Consider the following 22,897-nt stretch of genomic DNA (forward strand, 5'->3'; position numbering starts at 1 on the left):
TTGGACCTTAAGAAAAGTTGAGTTTGACAGAGAGAATAGAAGACCACCTCTAAAGATGAATGAAGCACTTGTTGCTATATCCGGCATAAGATAGAATTGTTTCTAGCTTAAAAATTGTTTGTAGAGCTGCGTGTGGTAGGGGCACACCTGTAGTTCCAGCTGCTTAGGAGGCTGCGGTGGGAGGATGGCTTGAGCCCAGGAGTTTGAGGTTACAGTGAGCTATAATCACACCATTACATTCCAGCCTGGGCAACAGATCTAGACTCTGTCTGTAAAAAAATAAATAAAAATGAAAAATAAACTATTTTTAAGGTAAATAAAAATGTATTATGTAGCAAGAAAGTGATGCCTGCAAGGTAAGAAGTAGAACACGATGCTGGGGAGAAGGAGCACATCCTCATGGCCCAGCACCATCCTCATTTCGCCAGCTGAGGCCCAGCCGGACCATCACCATGCCCCGTTTCACGCTGAAGTTCCAGTTTGGGCAGTCTATTCTGTGGCCATCAAGAAGGGATTAAATACATGTGAACAAGAATCCATTCTTGAATTCAGCAGTCATTTTAAAGGATTTAACTTTACATCTCTGACCTTTATTTTTTAAATGAATCTTGTTTTTTGTTCTTTAATTTACCAGGATGATGATAAAAGCTTTAGGAGAGCACCTTCATGGAGAAAAAAGTTTAGACCAAAGGACATTCGTGGCTTAGCTGCTGGGTCAGCAGAGACTCTCCCTGCAAACTTCCGGGTGACGTCTTCTATGTCTTCCCCCTCTATGCAGCCAAAGAAGATGCAGATGGACGGTATGTGATGGGTCGCGCTAACCGTCACTTGTTGGGAGCATGAGCAGCTTTCTGTCTGGAATATTAATAATGATCTAAAACGGCCTGTTTAATATGTTACAAGGCACTTGAGTATGGTTGCATGTCCAAATATGTTTTTAAATTAACTCTAACATTTGTTTATAAAAGTTTAACCATAATAATAGAATTTTTAAAACATTCTTGTCTGGTTGAATCTTAGCATATTTTTCCAACTAATAAAGCTCAATATTTGTCTGTGTTCTCAGAGAGAGACTGAGGCATACTTGTAAATATGTGTCTGTGACAGGCCGTGCTAGAAAGCTCTTTCAGGAAATAGTAGTGTAGTAGTAGCTTCCAAACCACATAATTTACTGCTCTCCACACCAGAGAAAATAACTGAGTACATTTTTAAGAACACACAGTTTCCAGCTTGTGTGAGCTCTGCCTGTCCTTTCTGCCGCCCCTGCTGCTGCTGTTCCGTGCAGTCACATGTCTACCCATTAGAGGGCAGGGAAGGGAGGAAGGTGAACCTCCAAGTCCCCAGTGGAGCGAGGCGGCCATTGACTATGCCAGCCAGAGAGAGAGCATCACCACCATGATTTCAAGTGCAGTTTGGGATTTTCCCTTTGACAACCACTTTGATTTGAGGTTAACAGTTGACCATGGCTTCCTGACAGGTCTCTGACCTTGTACTCATCTAATGAAAGACAGTGCACAGGTTGAAGAGCCAGGCTGCCTAGGTTTGACTCCAGCTCTGCCGCTAGGAGGTGCATGACCCTGAGCAAGTCATTTAACTACACTGTGCCTCAGTTTCCCCATCTGTAAAATGGTCGTCATAGTAGTGTCTTCCTTATAGAGTAGTTGTGATGATTAAATGCCTTGTTCATAAAGCTGGTGAAGTTCTGAGCCCGTGTCAGTGGGGGCTATTTGGCAGCCCCTGTGCTACACACAGGTGCCACTCATGCTCAGTTCTGAGGCCAGTGAGCAGACTGGAGGAAAGGAAGTGGCATTAAAAACTGTGCTAATCCTTGAGGCCAGGAGTTCAAGACCAGTCTGGCCAACATGGCAAAACCCCGTCTCTACAGAAAAAATACAAAATTAGCCAGGTGTGGTGGCACATGCTTGTAATCCCAGCTACCTGGGAGGCTGAGGCACGAGAATCATTTGGACCTGGGAGGCAGAGGGTGCAGTGAGCCAACAGCCTTGACGACAGACTGAGACTCTGTCTCAAAAAAAAAAAAAAAAAAAAAAAAAAAATTTTTAGGTGCTAATTAGGGGCCAGTCATGGTGGCTTATGCCAGTAATCCTAGCGCTTTGGGAGGCTGAGAGGCAGGAGGATCACTTGAGCTCAAGTTTGAGACTAGCCTGGGCAACACCGTGAGACCCCATCTCTACAAAAAAATAATAATAATAATAATTGAAAACTGTGCTAATGGGGTTTTTGCAAATTTTTGTCATCAGCCCCTCCCATATGTAGGTTCATAAATTTTGTTCTCTATCACCTGTATAAAAATCAAAAGAAAAGTACATTTATATAAAACCTTAGTTAAGCTGGATGTTTTGGGTGAGAATAGCTTACTTTGTGGCATTTTTAGTAAAAAGCTGTATTACTTATTTATTGTTTGCCAGAGTTCGCTGATACACTCGAGGGGGAAAACTCAGTATATCTTTTAACTAGGAACTTTTTACAAATTAGCGTTTTTCTTCCAAGAGTCATGCCGATAATTCTTAGAAAGCGTAACTGTGACTTGGCCTTCAGCTCAAGCTCTGTCACCTGAAGAGTCCACATGAGTGCTTTCTTGTTTTCCTTGTGGCTTCAATTTCAGTTTTCCTTCTGATAAATCGCATTTCCCTTGTAAATGTTAACAGGAATATTAAGAATGAGAGTTTGGATGGATGAAAAGTAAACCTAGGCCAGGCGCGGTGGCTAACGCCTGTAATCCCAGCACTTTGGGAGGCCGAGGTGGGTGGATCACCTGAGGTCAGGAGTTCAAGACCAGCCTGGCTAACATGGTGAAACCCTGTCTCTAGTAAAAATTCAAGAAAATCGGCCGGGCGCGTTGGCTCATGCCTGTAATCCCAGCACTTTGGGAGTCCAAGGCAGGAGGATCACGAGGTCAGGAGATCAAGACCATCCTGGCTAACACAGTGAAACTCCATCTCTGCTAAAAATACGAAAAGAAAAAAAAATTAGCCAGGCATGGTGGCGGGCACCTGTAGTACCAGCTACTTGGGAGGCTGGGGCAGGAGAATGGCATGAACCCAGGAGGCGGAGCTTGCGGTGAGCCGAGATCAAGCCACTGCACTCCAGCCTGGGTGACAGAGCAAGACTCTGTCTCAAAAAAAAAAAAAATGTGCTACTCATGGTGACACATGCCAATAATCCCAGCTACTTGGGAGGCTGAGGCAGGAGAATGGCTTGAACCTGGGAGGCGGAGGTTGCAGTGAGCCGAAATCATGCCACTGCACTCCAGCCTGGGTGACAAGAGCAAAACTCTGTCTCAAAAAGAAAAAAAAGTAAACCTAAAAGGTATAGGGAATTTATTATAAAAAAGACTTTTTACTCTTACATAAATAACTCAGGCACAAGCCTGCTAAAGGGATTATTATTATTGAGACAGGGTCTCACTCTGTTGCCCAGGTTGGAGTGCAGTGGCTCAGTCTCGGCTTACTGCAACCTCAGCCTCCCAAGTAGCTGGGACCACAGGTGCGCACCACCACGCCTGGCTAATTTTTTGAATTTTTTATAGAGATGGGGTCTCACCATGTTGCCCAGGCTGGTCTTAAACTCTTGGGCTCAAGCAATCCTCCTGCCTTGACCTCCCAAATTGCTGGAATTACAGACGCGAGCCACCGTGCCCAGCAAAATTGATTTTTTTAATTAAGGGAATGTGGGGTAAACTCCAGCAGGTCTCCCCGGCTCTTAGAGTCAGAGGGTTTGTGAAGATCCTCTGTCCTCACCAACAGTCCCAACTGTCTTAACGTCTTTGCTGGAACCATGCAGGATGTTGATAAGTGTTCCTGGTATACCTGTGGGAAAACAAAAAACATAACTGGGAGCAGCCAGTACCTGCTTCCGATTTGTAAAAACTTAAAATCCTGGTTGTTAATGGAAATCAGGCTTACTTATGGCCACACAGTGTGTTTCTTGAACAAGTACCAAAATCTGTGGTCTCTATGATTAAAGTTTCTGGTAGGAACTGAGACTGGGCTTCAGTTTTTAGATCAGCCTTCACCCCACTCCCTGGCCAGTGCCCCACCCCTGCAGCCAGATCTCTGCACCTGCTCTGCTCCTCCCCAGGAGGAAAGGGCACCACCGGCTTTCCAGACACCCAGCTAGTGCTGGGCAGCAAGGTTCTCTCCCTCCTCTTAGGCTGGCCTTGTACCTGACATCGTTGGCCTCTGCGCTCAGTGGGGCTGGGCAGCATCAGCAGTGCCACTTGGTGTTTCCTTCATGCCAGTGTTAGAGATGGAGCACTTAGGGCAAGGAGAAAGCCCCATTGGTCTGTGAATGCAGAGTTTAGTAAGAGACAAAGGGATCACTCTAAGTAGGGGTCATTTATGCAGATGTACTTTGAAACTTACTGTACCATTTGGTGCTTGGTATTTCGGAGCAGTGCTCCAGAGTCTCCCGGGGCTCCTTGGGAGCTGGGGAGAGCCACCACTGGGTGACACTTGGATCTCTCTCTGGCTCCATCCCGCCCACTCAGGCAGCTCCCCTCAGGTCCCTCCGTAGGCGCTGCTATAGGTGTGAAGATGTGTGTCTACTTGTGCCCTCATGTGATGTTCTAAGACTAACTGCACGCTGTGTTTGCACGCTTCCTCTCGCGGCTGCTGAAACAGGCAATGTATCAGGAACACAGAGGTTGGATTCTGCTACAGTCAGGACTTACTCCTGCTAAAGTCTCCTTTGGTGAGTAGAGAGCATCATAACCCCTAGAGATGGCTCAGAGGCACAGCAGGAGTCATCGGAGCTGCAGTGCCAGACTAGGGGTATGGACCATGAAAGCCAGTGCAGTTTTGGGGAATTTAAAATATATAGACACAAGCTCTCCGTAGCCATTAAGACAATTTTGTTGTTACAATTGATCATAAAGAGGTTAGTGTGTCCTCTTAAGGAAAAAAAAAAACGTATTTTCACCTTTTCCTTAAACCTGAAAATGCTGACTCATTTTAATTGTCTGTGGATGTCATGGGGGTGGAGTGGGGAGGACAGCAGAGCATGGCAGAGAGTGTCAGGGGAGTCTCTCCTCCTGATGTCGTTATGCACATTGCTGTGATTCCTAAGCTTGCTTTGTTTTAAATACACATTCTTGAATGAAACAAGCCCAAAGTTTTGTGGTTAATTACATATTATATTAAGTGTGACGCTAATAGCCTTTCAGTTTGGAGAGACTGGTTCTTAAAACTGCGGACTCTGGCTGGTGAGTGGCCCGCCCTCTCCTTGCTGTTCTAAGCAATTTTAAGGTCTCCGTTGGAATATTTGACTGGTTTGTTCATCTTTTATTTGTAATTGGTAACTTGTAGACGTAAGCCAAAATGAAGTCAGCCAAGGAACTGTCTCATTGATGTGCATAGCCCTTGATGTTCTAGCCAGTGATTCTCAGAGCAGCTATGGCACAGAAAGTGAGGGGTCCTGGAGGGGAGGTGGTCAGTGTCGGGGGGACGTTTGGCCCCCAGCGTCAGAAGTTCCCGTTCGTCAGTATGGCCCGGCCTGTACTGAGTGGTTTTTTGTTTGTGTTTATTTTCCAGTTTACCCACACTACTTCTACAGATGATTACGCAGCATTTGAATCCAACAAAGACTACATTTTAGAATCCAATGGAATCTTTAATCTTGTTAATACTTGTTATATGGACCCTAAGATATTTTATTACAGAGTTTTTAATTAGTGAAAAATTCATGAATACCATAGAGAAAATATTTTAGAATTTAATGTTTCTTATATTTATGTAAACTTATGACTTCATTTATATAGTTACTTACTTTTTCATGTATATCCAGGCTATAAATATCCTTTCAAATCATGTTCTTATACCTAATTTTAGTCTTTCAAATGAATGTACTGTAATGCTTGTATGTATAAATCCTATGAACAAATAGAGGGCTTTTGTAAATTATGCATTTATTGTAATTATCATTAATTTTTTAATGATAAACCATGACAAAGGATTTTACTACGTTTATAAAATTATGACAGAAGCAATGTGCATTATCCTTTACAGACACAGCCTAGCTCTAGAGCAATCATTCTGAAATAAGCATACCTAATTTCAAGCAATTATTGTATTTTAATGACTGACCTTAACTATACTTTTTCTAGCAAGAAATGCTTTATTCTGCAGCATGAACAGATTTAAAATAGCTGGTGTTAAATATCAGCTCCTAATAAAATGTGGACTGAAAAGACTATCACAACACTATGAGAAGCCGCTAGCACTGGTTAACGCTTTCCTAGCCTAGTCTCTGGATTTGGGGAGCTTGTCTTCAGTGGCTGAGACTGTGAGCTGGGAGCAGTTCTCAGCTGGAGAGACTCGGGATGGGGTAACCTGGGGACCAGCCTAGCCCCTGCACTCTCTTCCCTGCCTCGGCTCCTTGGGAGCTGGTGGAGAGACACCCATGTGGCTCCCCTTAGGGCCAGCACCAAGCAGCACGCTCTCATCCTGCAGTCGGCGCACAGCAGATGAAGGCAGGAGACCCGGAAAGCAGTGCAGTGCAGCTCTCATAAAGGCCTTATTTTTCTTATGTAAATCATCTTTTTACATTTGTTTGTAAACATGTTTAAAGAACGAAGCTAGTGGGACATTTTTAGACTTTGATGCGCTAGCCATTTTGGATTGTGTAAGTTGCAAATGTGGCTTTTACTTTTTAAATGGCATATTAAAAAGCCAGCGAAGTGTGTCAGACCATGGCGTGGTATTTATTGTGCAGCAGATACAGAGATAGGGGCAGCCTGTCTTTTCACAGTTGGTTTCTGCTTTTAATTTACTTGTACAATTCATTGTTACTGTTCTGTTTTTCTATTAATCTTTTGTGAACTTCCTGATTATGTAACAAAGTATGTACAGTCTACTTTTGAACTATTTTTATCACAGTATTATTTATTGCTTTCTTTCAATAAAGTACTGAAGCATTTTCCACTGCCAATGAAGAATACTGAGAATAAGCTCTAACTGTTTTGGAAGGCAGTGTCACCATATGGAAATTATATTACAGAAGTCAGTTGACAGAATAAAGCAGCCAGGAGATGAAGTGCAGGTTCAGGGCATCATCCTGCCCGCTGCCCTGGAGGTCCCGAGCCTGCATCACTGCAGGAGACAGGTGCCTGGTGTTAAATGCAAATGTGGGGGCTCACATACACAGTCCGTGGGTAGGGCCCAAAGGCAGAGCCTAGGCTGTGGACCGCGCCATACACGCGTGTCCCTTAACGCCGTTTCCCAGCTCCGCTTCCTTCCTCAGTGCTGGCTTCACACTCCCACCTGCTGTCCCTTGCCTGCTCACGAAGGTGGCTCCCAGACCCACACTGATGGCCTCTGGAAATCAGGAAGTCCGGTTCCCTAATAGCTCACATCTGGTCCTGAGTTGTGAAGCAGCCCAATGTGGCACAGGGGAGGCGACAAGCTGACAGGCTGGGGGAGTCAAGCAGGGCCCACCCATGGAAGTGGGTGAGCTCAGGCTGAAGGGCTGGAAGCTGATGCCCAAGAGGAAAGCCAGACACCAGCAAGTGGCCCTTCCCCTCCTCCCACCTCTGTTGTCATCGAGCCTGGGATTTGCACAGCCCATGGCCACCACCACCCCACCTGGAGCAGGTGTCAGCGGCTGTCACGTGCTGTCACGTGGGTCAATGTGTCCTGGGACGTTTCTCCTGGGCAGCCATCAGGGCTGTTCTGTGCTTTCCTGTTAGAACCTGTGTTTGCTACACTTAATGTAGGGAAAGCCTTGTTTTCTGTACTTCCTAGTTCTTGAGGTTAACTTAAGTGTGAGCTTTAAAACGTAATGCCTCCCTGCGTTTTTCAATCTAATAGTCCTTTTTGGCTGAACATAGCCAAAAGGCATGTGTCGCATATCTTAAAACTTCCAGGAAAAAGAGACTGGGCCGGGTGTGATGACTCAACGTCTGTAATCCAGCACTTTGAGGGGCCGAGGCGGGCGGATCATGAGGTCAACAGATCGAGACCATCCTGGCCAACATGGTGAAACCCAGTCTCTACTAAAAATACAAAAATTAGCTGGGCGTGGTGGCACGCGCCTGTAGTCCCAGCTACTCGGGAGGCTAAGGCAGGAGAAACGCTTGGACCCAGGAGGTAGAGGTTGCAGTGAGCCAAGATTGCACCACTGCACTCCAGCCTGGCAACACAGCAAGACTCTGTCTCAAAAAAAAAAAAAATAAAAGTTGGGGGGACTGGGGGCAGTGGCTCGTGCCTGTAATCCCAGCACTTTGGGAGGCCAAGCTGGGAAGATCACTTGAGGCCAGGAGTTCAAGACCAGCCTGGGCAATGTAGTGAGACCCTCTCCTCTACCAAAAAGAAAAAAAAAGAAGATGAAGACATTTTAAAATAATCAAAACGACACTTGGCATGCAAATAGGTTTGACGTCTAGGACCATTAATCTTCAAACTTGAGTGTGTGAAGCATCACCTGGCAAAAGATGCGGTTGTGGGGGTCCCCTCTCCATTCAGAGCAATTCAGCACTCATTCACTGAGTATCTACTCTGTACCAGGCTTTTTTCGGTGCTGGAGAGACTGTGGTAAGAGCATTATTTCACCCTTCTAGGAAAAAGAAACATTTCTAAGCCTGTACATCCAGGAGACAGCCCAAGAGTACGAGTTGCACCACGACTAGCGTGGAGGGAGGGAGAAGTCCTGTGGGGAGGCCTGCATCGCACACATCAAATGCTGAGAACCGTTTCATGTTCATGCTACATATTTACTGTCTCCTATGAATAAAACTCCAGACGGAGTTTCAGAGAACACTAGTGCAAATGGACCTGTGTTAGGTAATATGCCACCTTTCTTCATGTGACCCGCCATGCACCAGCTCTTGTGAGGTTTTTTTTTTTTTTTTGAGATAGATAGAGTTTTACTCTTGTTGCCCAGGCTGGAGTGCAATGATGCAATCTTGGCTCACTGCAACCTCTGCCTCTTGGGTTCAAGTGATTCTTCTGCCTCAGCCTCCCGAGTCACTAGGATTACAGGTGCACGCCACCACACCCAGCTAATTTTTTGTTATTTTTAGTAGAGACGGGGTTTCACCATGTTGGCCAGGCTGGTCTCGAACTCCTGACCTCAGGTGATCCACCCACCTTGGCCTCCCAAAGTGCTGGGATTACAGGCGTGAGCCACTGTGCCCAGTCGTGAATTTTTTTTTTTTTTTTTTTTTGAGACGTCTCACTCTGTCACCCAGGCTGGAGTGCAGTGGCGCGATCTCGGCTCACTGCAAGCTCGCCTCCCGGGTTCACGCCATTCTCTTGCCTCAGCCTCCTGAGTAGCTGGGACTACATGCGCCCGCCACCACGCCTGGCTAATTTTTTGTATTTTTTAGTAGAGATGGGGTTTTCACCATGTTAGCCAGGATGGTCTCGATCTCCCGACCTTGTGATCCGCCTGCCTCAGCCTCCCAAAGTGCTGGGATTACAGGCGTGAGCCACCGCGCCCGGCCACCCGTCGTGAATATTTTAAATAGGTCTTGCCAATCGACCTCAAAAGAAGACAACGGAGTACAATTTTTCACTCCTGATGAAGGGCGGTCGACAAGCACAACTCTCTGCCTTATACTACATGGTTCTCATCTTCAAATAGACCAAAATGTGCTCATTAAACAAAAGCAACGTAACTTAGAAATGGGGGTATTACAGAAACTGTAAGTCTTGAGGGAGTTGAATCACCAATTCTCTAACACCCTATTTTCATTTTTAAGTTTTTTGTTATAATCAAAGTCATACATGCACATCATTTAAAGTAAAAACAAGCCGGGCGCAGTGGCTTACGCCTATCATCCCAGCACTTTGGGAGGCTGAGGCAGGTGGACTGCCTGAGGTCAGGAGGTCCAGACCAGCCTGGCCAATGTAGTGAAACCTCATCTCTACTAAAAATACAAAAAATTAGCTGGGCGTGGTGGTGGGCGCCTGTAATCCCAGCTACTAGGGAGGCTGAGGCAGGAGAATCGCTTGAACCCAAGAGGCAGAGGTTGCAGTGAGCTGAAATCGCGCCATTGCACTCCAGTCTGGGCAACAAGAGCAGAACTCCGTCTCAAAAATAAATAAATTAAAATAAAGAATAAAACCAGCAGCCCTTGCCCTTGCCCTTCCTCTCTTTCTCCCCGCTCCCTAGACCATGGGGAATGGATTTGGCTATTCCTTCTATTTGCTTTCTTACTCTCAAATGATATGCGCTCAGCGTGGCGTCCTGCTTCCTCCATTTTGGGCCCTGTCTTGTGGCTGATGAGAATTTGAGCACCTGGCACCTCCCTTCCCCTCTCCCAGTCTCCCAGCTGAGGTTAAGTCAAGTTGTTGGGATCAAATCCATGTTCTCTGTTTTCATTATTATGACTATGTTATTTATTGGTGAGTCAAGTGGGATACTTTGACTGTAACACAGGGGGGCACATGATAAGACTATATTCCCCAGTATTCACAGATAAAACAACATGATGTCTGGGGTTTGCTTTAAAATAATCTTAGGGGGCCGGGCGCGGTGGCTCACGCCTGTAATCCCAGCACTTCGGGAGGCCGAGGCGGGTGGATCACGAGGTCAGGGGTTCGAGACCAGCCTGACCAACATGGTGAAACCCCGTCTCTACTAAAAATACAAAAATTAGCTGGGCATGGTGGCGGACGCCCGTAATCCCAGCTACTCAGGAGGCTGAGGCAGGAGAATTGCTTGAACCCAGGAGGCGGAGGTTGCAGTGAGCCGAGATTGCACCAATGCACTCCAGCCTAGGTGACAGAGCAAGACTCAGTCTCAAAAAAAAAATATCATCATCATCATCATCATCTTAGGGGAGGGAGGGATCTGCTTATGGATTGAACAACACTGACCATGTGGATTGGTGATTGTTGAAGGTGGATGGTGCATTCATGATGGTTATATTAATCCACCTTCACATTTGTGTGAGATTTTCCATAATAAAATTTTTGCTGAGTGCATTGGCTCACACCTGTAATCCCAACACTTTGAGGCCAAGGCTGTAGGATTTCTTGAGGCCAAGAGCTCAAGACCAGCCTGGGCAATAGGCTCTGCCTCTGCAGTAAATTTAAAGATTAGCAGGGTGTGGTGGCACACGCCTGTGGTTCCAGCTATTCTGGAGGGTGAGGTGGGAGGACCACTTGAGCTTGGGAGGTCGAGGCTGTAGTGAGTTGCGATTATGCCACTGTACTCCAGCCTGGGCAACACAGCAAGACTCTGTCTCAAAAAAATAATCCAAAAAACAATTTTTAATACTTGTCTCAGGCAGACCCTCCATGTGATAAACTGTCTTCGTCTTTGGATGTCTGAGAATACTGCTGCTTACCCCTTCACTTCATTACGGTAATTTTGCCCAGTTTCAAATTCTGACTGCAGCCCACAGCTGAAATATTTTATATCACAACCCAGCACGCACACACTACATTTCATCAATTCTGCTGTGAACATTTTTTCATATTTTGGTATCTTAAATTAGGATGTGTCTTATAAGCAGTGATACTGAAGGAAATCAAGAGATTTTACCCTAGGCTGGGCGCAGTGGCTCATGCCTGTAATCCCCGCACTTTGGGAGGCTGAGGTGGGTGGATTGCTTGAGCTCATCAGTTCGAGACCAGCCTTGGCAACATGGCAAAACCCTGTCTCTACAAACAATACAAAAATTAGCTGGGTGTGGTGGTGTGTGCCTGTAGCCCCAGCTACTCAGGAGGCTGAGGTGGAAAGATCGTTTGAGCCCGGGAGGTGGAGGTTGCAGTGAGCTGTGATCACGCTGCTGCACTCCAGCCTGGGCAACAGAGCTGGACTTTGTCTTGACAACAACAGAAACATTTACTCCAAACTGTATTTTTGACATTATTTTGAAATGGCTGTTATAGGGCCAACAGATGAAGTGGCCCTGCAAAGCTGTCTATTGTCAGGGCAATTTGCATCTGTAGAGAATCTCCATTACTGCACCCAGGCCGTACGTAACACCTCGAAAAGTCTGAAAAGAGCCATTTATCATCTCTGACGACTTCTACTTGTGAGGTTTCATCTACGTAACAACACCCCGTTTGCTAGCCAAACCTCTTCCTCCTGTCTTCCCAAAACCTTATTTGCCAGGATCCAAGCCCTCATTCATTCTGTGGCCTCAAGACCTGACAGTGGTGTCCAAGGAGAGAATACAGTCATGGGTTCTTAGTCTCTTTCTGGTTGGCCCAGTAAAGCCCCTTCCTTATCCCTCTTTTCTACTTATCACTAGAGACAGAAACTCAAAACCATGGCGTTGGGCTGCTAAAAGCCTAGAACAGAACAACAAAATAAGGCAGGTTGGGCAAGCCTGGATAAGCTCCTGTACCTCACTGCGGGGCTGGCTCTCTATTCTGAGGGTTCCTTTGTATACACTGTAAATACATGTGTGTGCCTTTTCTCCGATTAGCCAATCTGCCTCATGCCAGTGATTTTTCAGCAAACCTTTAGGGGGCCAAGGGCCTTGGCTCCCACAACATCTTAGACTGGATGAAACACATACAGTATGTGACAAAACATTTAAGATAGGCTGCAAATTCTCTGCTACTCCTCACAGTGAAAGGTAAGAGTCTAACTCCCCTCCCTTAAACCTGGGCTGGCCTTAGTGACTTGCTTGACCAAAAGAATGCAGCAGACATAACTATGAGACCTGGAGCTAGGTCACAAGACAATTTCCAGCTTCCATCTGGGTTTTGTGGAATTCTTGTTCTGAAAGAAACAAGCCACCAACTGGCCGGCCGCGGTGGCTCACGCCTGTAATCTCAGCACTTTGGGAGGCTGAGGCGGGCAGATCACGAGGTCAAGAGATCGAGACCATCCTGACTAACACAGTGAAACCCCGTCACTACTAAAAATACAAAAAATTTAGCTGGGCATGGTGGCGGGCGCCAGCTGTCCCAGTTACTCGGGAGGCTGAGGCAGGAGAATGGTGTGAACCCGGGAGGCGGAGGTCGCAGTGGGCCGAGATGGCGCCACTGCACTCCAGCCTGGGTGACTGGCAAGTAAGAAGTCCTATTACTCCGAGACCACCCCGCTGTAAGGAGGCCCAAGCTAGCCACATGGAAAGACTGGAGAGAGCTGCCTGGTGTCTGTCCCCAGCCGCTCCCGCCATCCTATTCGAAGTGCCAGCCATACACGTGACGAAGCCAACTTGGACGTGCCAGTTCCCACAGCTGTGCTGGAGGAGAAGCCATTCTGATGTACCCAACATTCAGAGGCAAGGCCCAGACGTAGAACCCCGGTCTTCATCGCAGCCATGGCTGACCAGATGAGCCACTCCAGTGGAGACCGTTGGAGTGAAGATGAGCTGCCCCCACATGCCCCGTCTGACTCACAAAATTATGAGCATGATGAAAGGTTTCATCAGTAAACGCCACCACCTTTTAAGATTTATTATGTTTGGGGTGGTTTATTGTTACAGGAAAGGGGTCCAGATCCAGGCCCCAAGAGTGGGTTCTTGGATCTCACACAAGAAAGAATTCAGGACAAGTCCATAGAGTAAGGTGAAAGCAAGTTTATTAGGAGAGCAAAGGAACAAAAGAATAGAGCAAACCTTTAGAATAGAGCAGCCCCAAGGGCTGCTGGTTGCCCATTTTTATAGTTATTTCTTGATGATATGCTAAACAAGGGGTGGATTATTCATGCCTCCCCTTTCTAGACCATATGGGGTAACTTCCTGACGTTGCCACGGCATTTGTAAACTGTCATGGCGCTGATGGGAGTGTAGCAGTGAGGACGATCAGAAGTCACTCTCATCACCATCTTGGTTTTGGTGGGTTTTGGCTGGCTGCTGCTGCTTTTTTTTTTTTTTTTTGAGAGGGAGTTTCACTCTGTCACCCAGCCAGGCTGGAGTACAGTGGTGCGATCTCCGCTCACTGCAACCTCCGCCTGCTGGGTTCAAGCAATTCGCTGCCTCAGCCTCCCGAGTAGCTGGGATTACAGGTGTGTGCCACCACGCCCAGCTAATTTTTTTGTATTTTTAGTAGAGACGGGGTTTCACCGTGTTGGCCAGGCTGATCTTGAACTCCTGACCTCACGATCCACCCACGTCAGCCTCCCAAAGTGCTAGGATTACAGGCATGAGCCACCACGCCTGGCCGTGGCCGGCTTCTTTACCGCAAGCTGTTTTATCAGCAAGGTGTTTACGACCTGTATTTTTTGCTGACCTCCTACATCATTCTGTGACTTAGAATGCCTTAATCGTCTGGGAATGCAGCCCAGTAGCTTTCAGCCTCATTTTACCCAGCTCCTATTCAAGATGGACTTGCTCTGGTTCACACGCCTCTGACAATTACACAGCCATTGATACGGTATGTAAACCAAAAGTGACTCTAAGCACCCCCAACCAACTGAATAGACCCTTCCGCCTTGGCCAAGAGGATGCCAAAGAAACCTGAAAAACTGGCCGGGCACAGTGGCTCACACCTGTAATCCCAGCACTATGGGAGGCCGAGGCAGGTGGATCACGAGGTCAGGAGATCAAGACCAGCCTGGCTAACACAGTGAAACCCTGTCTCCACTAAAAATACAAAAAATTACCCGGGCGTGGTGGCCCATGCCTGTAGTCCCAGCTATTCGGGAGGCTGACTCAGGAAAATCGCTTGAACCCAGGAAGCGGAGGTTGCAGTGAGCCGAGACTGCGCCATTGCACTCCAGCCTGGGTGACAGAATGAGACTCCATCTCAAAAAAAAAAAAAACAAAAAAAAAAGCTGAAAAACTAGTTCAGACCATGATGGGAAGTAGGGGGTCAGAGATGCCTAATTATGTCCTCTTCCCTTTGGAGTTCAGCACAGCTGATCAGCATTAACATTACAACAAAGATCTTAAGAGTGACAAAACAGGCTCTTTGTAGCAACACGCTACCAAATTCCAACCTGATTCTAGGATAGCATCACATGCCAGCAAACCCTGAAAGAAATCCAAGTATTTTACCCCAAATAGATTTCTTTGACATACTGTGAAATGGCTCTGCAAAGCTTTTTCTTTTAGGGGAAATCTACATTCTGTACAACCTACACTCTGTCGCCCAGGCTGGAGTGCAATCCCCAACCTTTTTGGCACCAGGGACTGGTTTTGTGGAAGATAATTTTTCCATGGACAGTGTGGGGGTGGTTTCGAGATGAAACTGTTCCACCTCAGATCATCAGGCATTAGATTCTCAGAAGAAGTACGCAACCTGGGTTCCTTGCATGTGCAATTCACAGCAGGGTTTGCACTCCTATGAGCATCTAATGGCACCACAGATCTGGCAGGAGGCAGAGCTCAGGTGGTAATGCTCCCTCACTGGCCACTCGCCTTCTGCTGTGGGGCCTGGTTCCTGACAGGCCACAGACCGGTACTGGTACTGTGGCTCAGGGGTAGGGGACCTCTGTTGTAGAGAATCCTCTTTCCCTTTCCAGGTCTTTTTCTGATCCTGAAGAGATGAGCTGAGAGCACCTTTGCAAGGTCTGAATAGGAAACATTTGCCATCTATTGCCTCTAATGGTGGTCAACTATGAGACTTCATCTACATAAGAACCTTGGTCTCCACAACCCCTTATCTTAACCCAGACACTCCTTTCTACCAATTTCAGGTCTTTAGATAATAACACATTCAACAAACTGCCAACTAGAAAATCTGAGTCCATGGCCGGGTGCGGTGGCTCACGCCTGTAATCCCAGCACTTTGGGAGGCCGAGGCAGGTGGATCACGAGGTCAGGAGTTCGAGACCAACCTGACCAACATGGTGAAACCCCATCTCTACTAAAAATACAAAAATTAGCCAGGCATAGTGGCACAGGCCTGTAATCCCATCTACTCAGGAGGCTGAGGCAGAGAATTGCTTGAACCCGGGAGGTGGAGGTTGCAGTGAGCCGAGATCACACCACTGCACTCCAGCGTGGGTGACAGAGTGAGATTCTGTCTCAAAAAAAAAAAAAAGAAAATAAAAGGAAAGGAAATCTGAGTCCAACTATGCCCTGTAAGCCCCTGCTTTGTCACGTCTTTCCAGATGGAACCAATGCATACCTCACATGTATTGATTGATGTCTTATGTCTCCTTAAAACATATAAACCAAAGCTGTAACCCAACCACCTTGGGCCCATGTTCTCAGGACCTCCTGAGGCTGCCTCATGGGTCAAGACCCTTGCATTTAGCTCAGAATAAATCTCTTTGAATACTTTACAGAGTTTGGCATTTTTTTGTCAATATATATATGAAATATACTCTTATGTTTTATACTGTCTAAGATGTTCTACGCTGGCCCCCACTCCCATCCCACGACCATAAGATCATCCCACGATTTTCTTATCTGCTGCTGCGTAAAGACCCACCCCAAAATGTAACGGTAAAAAACAACCAAGATGTATTGCTTCTTTTGATTCAGTGGGTTGCCAATCTCAGTGACTTTTTTCCTTTTTTTAGATGGAGTTTCACTATTGTTACCCAGGCTGGAGTGCAATGGTGATCTCAGCTCACTGCAACCTCCACCTCCCGGGTTCAAATAATTCTCCTGCCTCAGCCTCCCAAGTAGCTGGGATTACAGGTGCCCATCACCACGCCCAGCTAATTTTTGTATTTTTAGTAGAGACGGGGTTTCACCATGTTGCCCAGGCTGGTCTTGAACTCCTAACCTCAGGTGATCCTCCCATCTCATCCTCCCAAAGTGCTGGGATTACAGGCGTGAGCTACAGCACCCAGCCCCACTCCCCTTTTTTTAAAGTCAGAGTCACTCTGTCACCCAACCTGGAGTGCACTGGCATGATTATAGCTCACTGTACCCTTGAACTCCTAACACCTGGGCCCAAGGGATCCTCCCGCCTCAGCCTTCTGAGTAGTAGGGACTACAGGCATGAGCCACATGGCCTGGTTCTAAACATACATATTTTAAAATCATACTCATGTTCTACAATTATACAATTCAACTTTAATAATTCATGTTTCCATTGTTCACAGTATTGGCTTTCTTATTTTATATTTTGAGACAGGGTCTCCCTCTATCCTTCACGCTGGAGTGCAGTGGCGAAATCATGGTTCACTGCAGCCTTGACCTCCCGGGCTCAGCTGATCCTCTTGCCTCAGTCTTCCAAGTAGCTGTGACTACAGGCACAGGCCACCACACCTGGCTAATTTTTTTAGTTTTGTAGACACAGGGTCTTCACTACATTGTCCAGGCTGGTCTTGAACTCCTAAGCTCAAGCAATCCGCCTGCCTCAGCCTCCCAAGGTGCTGGATTATAGGCACGAGTCACTGTGCCTGGCCTTTGGCTTTCTTATTTAGTATTCATTTTTAAAATCCCTTTGGAACTTACATTCTAGGTTCATTTTAAGTTGGAAATGTTTCATTTTCTCTCTTCCTCACCGTTCCCTCTGCTGCCCTTCTCCTCGTTCTGCAGTTGCCTCAACCTCTCTGTATTAGGGTGGGCTAAACATCTGGAACAAATGGACTCCAAACGCAGTATCTTAAACACAACAGGATTTTCTTTCGCTTTCTTGTAACAGGCCAGGGTGTATGTCCAGGTCAGGCAGAGGAGGAGAAAGGGATAGTAAGGAAGATCTGTTCCATGCAGTCTTGGAGGGATGCAGGCTGCTGGGCTCTGCCATCCTCAACACAGGGCTTCCAAGGTTGCACCTGTCACCTGTGGTAGGCTGAATAATCGCCTCCAAGTATGTCTGCATCCTAATCGTCAGAACGTGTGAATGTTGCCTTACATGGCAAAAAGAAGTTAGCAGATGTGATGAGGTTAAGGATCTTGAGATGGGAGGATATTCTGGGTGGGACCGAAATGGGATCCCAAGCGTTCTTGTAATAGGGAGGCAAAGAGACATATCCGTATAGAGAGAAAACAGGTGTGAAGATGAATGCGTGGGTCTGAGGGATGCAAGAAGCTAGAAAGGTCACAGATGGTTCCTCCCCTAGAGCCTCCAAAAGGAACGAGCCCCACTGACACCTTGACTTTAGCCCATGAAACTGATTTCAGACTCTGGCTTCCAGAGCTGAAGAGCATGTATTTGCATTGTGCTGAGGCACTGAGTCTGTCATAATGTGTTGCAGCAGCCTAGGAAGCTGGTCCATGGTAGGAGGCAGCCCCGGGGAGAAATGATGGTCCAGGCTCAGAAGCCATGCATGTCACTTCCTCTCACGTTCCATGGGCGAGAACCTGGCCACGTGGCAGCTCCCAACTCCAAGGGAAGCTGGGAAAGGTATAGAGCTGGACACCCACATGTCCACTTAGTAGTGAGGAGGGTGGGGGCGCTGGGTGGACAGCTACGTCTCCGTCACATGTGTTGTGTTGAGTCCTACAGCCGTGGTGGTGCAAATGCCCCAGGTCCCATCTGCACCCTAAGTCAGGGACTGGTTTGCTCAGGTCCTGGACATAAGGCTGTCTGGACATCCCTCTTTGGCTGCATGGCTTTTTAAAATTTTTCTTTATTTTTATTTTTTTGAGACAGGTTCACACCATGTTGCTCCAGCTGGTCTTGCACTCCTGGGCTCAAGTGATTCCTCCCACCTCGGCCTCCCCAAGTAGCTGGGACCACTGGCGTGCCCCTGGCTGCGTGCTTCTTTTACAAGCGTGGGTGACCCGGGCCCAGCAGCTTAGCAGTTGCAGGCCCACTCAGCACTTTGCATTTCTCTTCATTTCTGGCTCACAGAGATTTTTTTTTTTTTTTTGATAAGAGTCCTGCTCTGTCTCCCAGGCTGGAGTGCGATGGCACAATCTCCGCACAACCTTCACCTCCCGGGTTTGAGAGCTTATCCTGCCTCCGCCTCCCAAGTAGCCGGGATTACAGGCGCCTGCCACCATGCCTGGCTAATTTTTGTATTTTTATTAGAGATGGGGTTTCACCAGGTTGGCCAGGATGGTCTCAGACTCCTGACCTCAAGTGATCCACCTGCCTTGGCCTCCCAAAGTGCCAGGATTACAGGCATGAGCCACGGCGCCCGGCCTCGACCTATTTTTGAGCACAGCTATACTTCTTGCTTTGCAAATTTTACACTGTATATGTAATTCTTATGGCCAGCCTCAGTCTCTGCCACACATTCTCCTGTGGAGCGCAATGGGCATGTGGAAGAATGTGCTGCCCCTTTCTCCCCGGGAGCCACTCTGAAGCAGCCCGCTCTTCATCGGCAGCAGACTGGTCTTTTTAAGCCACGAACACTGCCCTCCCGCTGAAAAGTCTGCAGTGAGCTCTGGCTTTCCTTCTCTGTAAAATTAGCCTGGCTAATTTTTGTACTTTAATTTTAGAGATGGGGTTTCACCATGTTGGCCAGGCTAGTCTTGAACTCCTGACCTCAGGTGATCCACCTGCCTTGGCCTCCCAAAGTGCTGTGATTACAGGCATGAGCCACCGCACCTGGCCACTACATTTTCTTTGTTTTCTTGAATAAAATGCACTTTCTTCAAACTAAAAGTTCATTTTTCCAATTTTAATAGAAATAAGAACATTTCTGTGGGCACTAGGGGGTAAGGGATGTAGCAATGATATCCACCTCATTGGCAGAAAGTAGATTCATGGTTGCTCAGGCTCGGGGGCAGGGGACGAAGGGGGATTGGCAGCTGATGAGTAGGGTTTCTTTCTGGGGAAGGGTAAATGTTCTAAAATTAGGCTGTGGTGATGGTTGTACAACCCTGTGAATATGCTACAAAAAGACCCCAAAACACTGACTGGGTGTACTGAATTGTATGTGAATTATACGTCAATAAAAATGGTCTTACAAAAATGATTTCCAGCTTGTAAAGCTGTTTTGAAGAAAAAAATGGAATATCCTGCCTGAAAAATCTCATCGCGGTAGCTCCTCGAATATGAGGCCCCTGTTTCTGGGTATGCCTGCCCCATTTATGCCCTATTTGGCCTCCAATACCCGCATTTGTTACACTCAGTCAAGATGCCTCCTTTTGGAGCCCTCTCCAGGGCCCTTTCAATCATCTGCCTTTCAAATCTGGATTGCCTGTGAGGAAGGCTGAACTGTGATCTTTTTCACCTTCGTGGTCCCCTTCCTCCATGAAAAAAGTAAAAATTATGTTTTATAATTATGTTACTGTAAGAAAAATATATTGCTATATATATATATATATATATATATATATATATTTTTTTTTTTTTTTTTTTTTTTTTTGAGATGGAGTCTCACTCTCTTACCCAGGCTGCAGTGTAGGGGCGCGATCTTGGCTCACTGCAAACTCCGCCTCCTAGGTTCAAGTGATTCTTCCGCCTCAGCCTCCCAAGTAGCTGGGATTACAGGCACCTGCCAACATACCCGGCTAATTTTTGTACTTTAATTTTAGAGACGGGGTTTCACCATGTTGGCCAGGCTGGTCTTGAACTCCTGACCTCAGGTGATCTGCCTGCCTTGGCCTCCCAAAGTGCTGAGATTACAGGCATGAGCCGCCGCACCCAGCTGCTATATTTTCTTTAAATGTCTTCTTGAATAAAATGCATTTTCTTCAAACTAAAAGTTCATTTTTCCAATTTTAATAGAAATAAGAACATTTCTGTGGGCGCCCAAAGATATGTCCACAGCCTAATCCTCAGCACCTATGACTATGACCTCTTATGGCAAAAGGTGTGACGCAGTGAGGGCCTTGAGAGGAGGGGTTTGTGCCGGATCAATATAGTCACAGGGCTCCCTCTGAGATGGACACCACTGACTATGCCTGCTTTTTTGACCAGATGATTTCATACCTCTGTAGAGGCAGAAATTAACCTTTAACAGACAGGCAGCAATGTGGCCTGGCAATGTGGTGGCTCACACATGTAATCCCAGTGCAGGAGGGTCACTTGATCACAGGAGTTCAAGACCAGCATTAGCAACATAGCAGGACCCAGTATCTACAAAAATATTAAAAAATCAGAGGCCAGGCATGGTGGCTTACGCCTGTAATCCCAGCACTTTGGGAAGCCGAGGCGGGAGGATCACCTGAGGTCGGGAGTTCGAGACCAGCCTGACCAACATGGAGAAACCCTGTCTCTACTAAAAATACAAAATTAGCCGGGCAAAGTGACGCATGCCTGTAATCCCAGCTACTCGGGAGGCTGAGGCAGGAGAATTGCTTGAACCCGAGAGGCAGAGGTTGCAGTGAGCTGAGATGGCGCCATTGCACTCCAGCCTGGGCAACAAGAGGGAAACTCCATCTCAAAAAAAAAAAAAAAAAAAAAAAAAAAAAAAAATTAGCCCAGTGTGGTGGCATGTGCTTGTAGTTCCAGCTACAGCTACTTGGGAGGCTGAGGTGGGAGGATCACTTGAGCCCAGGAGATCGAGGCTGCAGTGAACCTTGATTGCACCACTGCACTCCAGCCCCCGTCTCTAAAGATTAAACAAACAAACAAAAACAGTCAGCAATGTAAAAAAAAAAAAAATTTTTTTTTCAGATATGGGGTCTATATTGCCCAGGCTGGTCTTGAACTCCTGGGCTCAAGCAATCCTCTGGCCTTGCCTCTCAAAGTGCTGGGATTACAAGCCTGGCCAACAATCCTTGTCCACAGAAAATGCAAATTAGCTGTGTCCAGTTAAATGCAATTGACCATTACACTAGAGATAGATCAGTTTTTGCAAATTCATTTCAGCATTCTTTTGACTTCTTTGGTTTTTTTTTTTTTTTTTGACACAGGGTCTCTGTTGCCCGTGCTGGAGCGGTCCTTTTGCCTCAGCCTCCAGAGCAGCTGGGACCACAAGTATAGGCCACCATGCCTGGCTAATTTTTTTCTTAAGAATTTTTTTTTTTTTGGTAGAGACAGGGTCTTGCCATGCTGCCCAGGCTGGTCTCAAACTCCTGACCTCTAGCAATCCTCCTGCCTTGGCCTCCCAAAGTGTTGGGATTACAGGTGTGAGCCACTGCATCTGGCCAAATTCTTTAAACAATTTGTAACAACTTATGATGTATTCATTATTGAGTTAAATAAAATATTTGACGTGTTCATTTTATATGTGTATGAAGGTCATGATTTTACCTTTAAAAAAAAGATCAACATCTGACATTTCCTTCTGCCACCCACACTCCCAATTCATCCTCACATCTGACAGTTTAGCTTTCTAAATGCCTCTTGGCATCTATCCACTTCTCTCCATCTTACCTGCCACCAGCGGTCTGCCCGAATTGGCTACATTAGGCTCTACCTGGCCCTTCTCCCATCCATTCTCCACACAGCAGCCACAGTGATCTCATTACAATTCAAACTTCATGATGTCTTATCTATTTTTTTAGCGATGGCAGGCGGGGGGTGGGATGGGGGGGGGTCTCACTATGCTGACCAGGCTGGTCTCGAACTCCTGGCCTCAGGCGATCCACCCATGTCAGCCTCCCATAGTGTTATGATTACAGGCGTGGGCCACTGCGCCTGGCCCAAACTTCATGATGTCTCTTATCTGCTTAACTTCCTCCAAGGACTTCCCATGTCTCCCAGAATAAAGACCGAGGTCCTCGCTGTGCTCTTTCGGCCTCTGCATGACCTGGCCCCTCTCACACCACAGCCCCGCTGCACCACCAGCCCTCTGCCATGCTGAGCTGTTCCCCTGCTGCAAGACCATTCCTACCTTGGGGCCTCTGAACCTGCTGTTGGCCTGCCTGGAAAATTCTTCCCTCCTTACCTTGTTTACTCCTATGAGGCCTTCACATCTTGGCTAACATGTGAATCGCCCAAAGAAACCTCTGGTCTCCCAGGGGTTCAGGTCCTACCGTCTCCCCAGTACCATGTTATGAAACTCTCACTTCTTCTTGGCATTTATCTCATTTCCCAGGTGAGTACCCACGTGGTTTAACGCTTGACTCACCTTCTAGGCTGCTAGGTCCCTGTGGCCGGGGCTCGCGTCCCTGGCACGCATGTGGCCCTTTCTGGGGTGGGGGTGCATGGTGAGCGGACGAGGACGGCTGAGTGTGCGGGCGGAGGGAGGATGGAGAGATGAAGAGGCTCCCCGCTCCCGAGCTCAG

At 47.1% G+C, this 22,897-nt stretch overlaps 1 protein-coding gene and 1 long non-coding RNA gene across 17 annotated transcripts in view; one reads left to right on the forward strand and one right to left on the reverse strand.

Moving 5' to 3' along the window:
• PPFIA1 (PTPRF interacting protein alpha 1) overlaps positions 1-6,948 on the forward strand; it is a 117,603-nt gene extending 110,655 nt beyond the window's left edge. For all 16 annotated transcript variants that reach the window (XM_063644644.1, XM_063644655.1, XM_055271214.2 and 13 more), the window contains 3 exons: positions 635-800; positions 4,644-4,713; positions 5,553-6,948. In XM_063644644.1, coding sequence (XP_063500714.1) covers positions 635-800; positions 4,644-4,702 — 225 coding nt within the window. In that variant the 3' untranslated portion in view covers positions 4,703-4,713; positions 5,553-6,948. The remainder of the gene's footprint in view (positions 1-634; positions 801-4,643; positions 4,714-5,552) is intronic.
• On the reverse strand, positions 569-22,878 carry LOC129479001 (uncharacterized). The gene is made up of 4 exons (XR_010122229.1): positions 22,741-22,878; positions 4,187-4,305; positions 3,565-3,830; positions 569-2,652 (listed from the first exon to the last, which is right to left on the reverse strand). It is a non-coding gene; the product is annotated as an uncharacterized lncRNA (long non-coding RNA).
• Between the last annotated feature and the right edge of the window lie 19 nt (positions 22,879-22,897).

This window comes from Symphalangus syndactylus, chromosome 1 (assembly GCF_028878055.3).
Source record: "Symphalangus syndactylus isolate Jambi chromosome 1, NHGRI_mSymSyn1-v2.1_pri, whole genome shotgun sequence".
Taxonomy (NCBI): Eukaryota; Metazoa; Chordata; class Mammalia; order Primates; family Hylobatidae; genus Symphalangus; species Symphalangus syndactylus.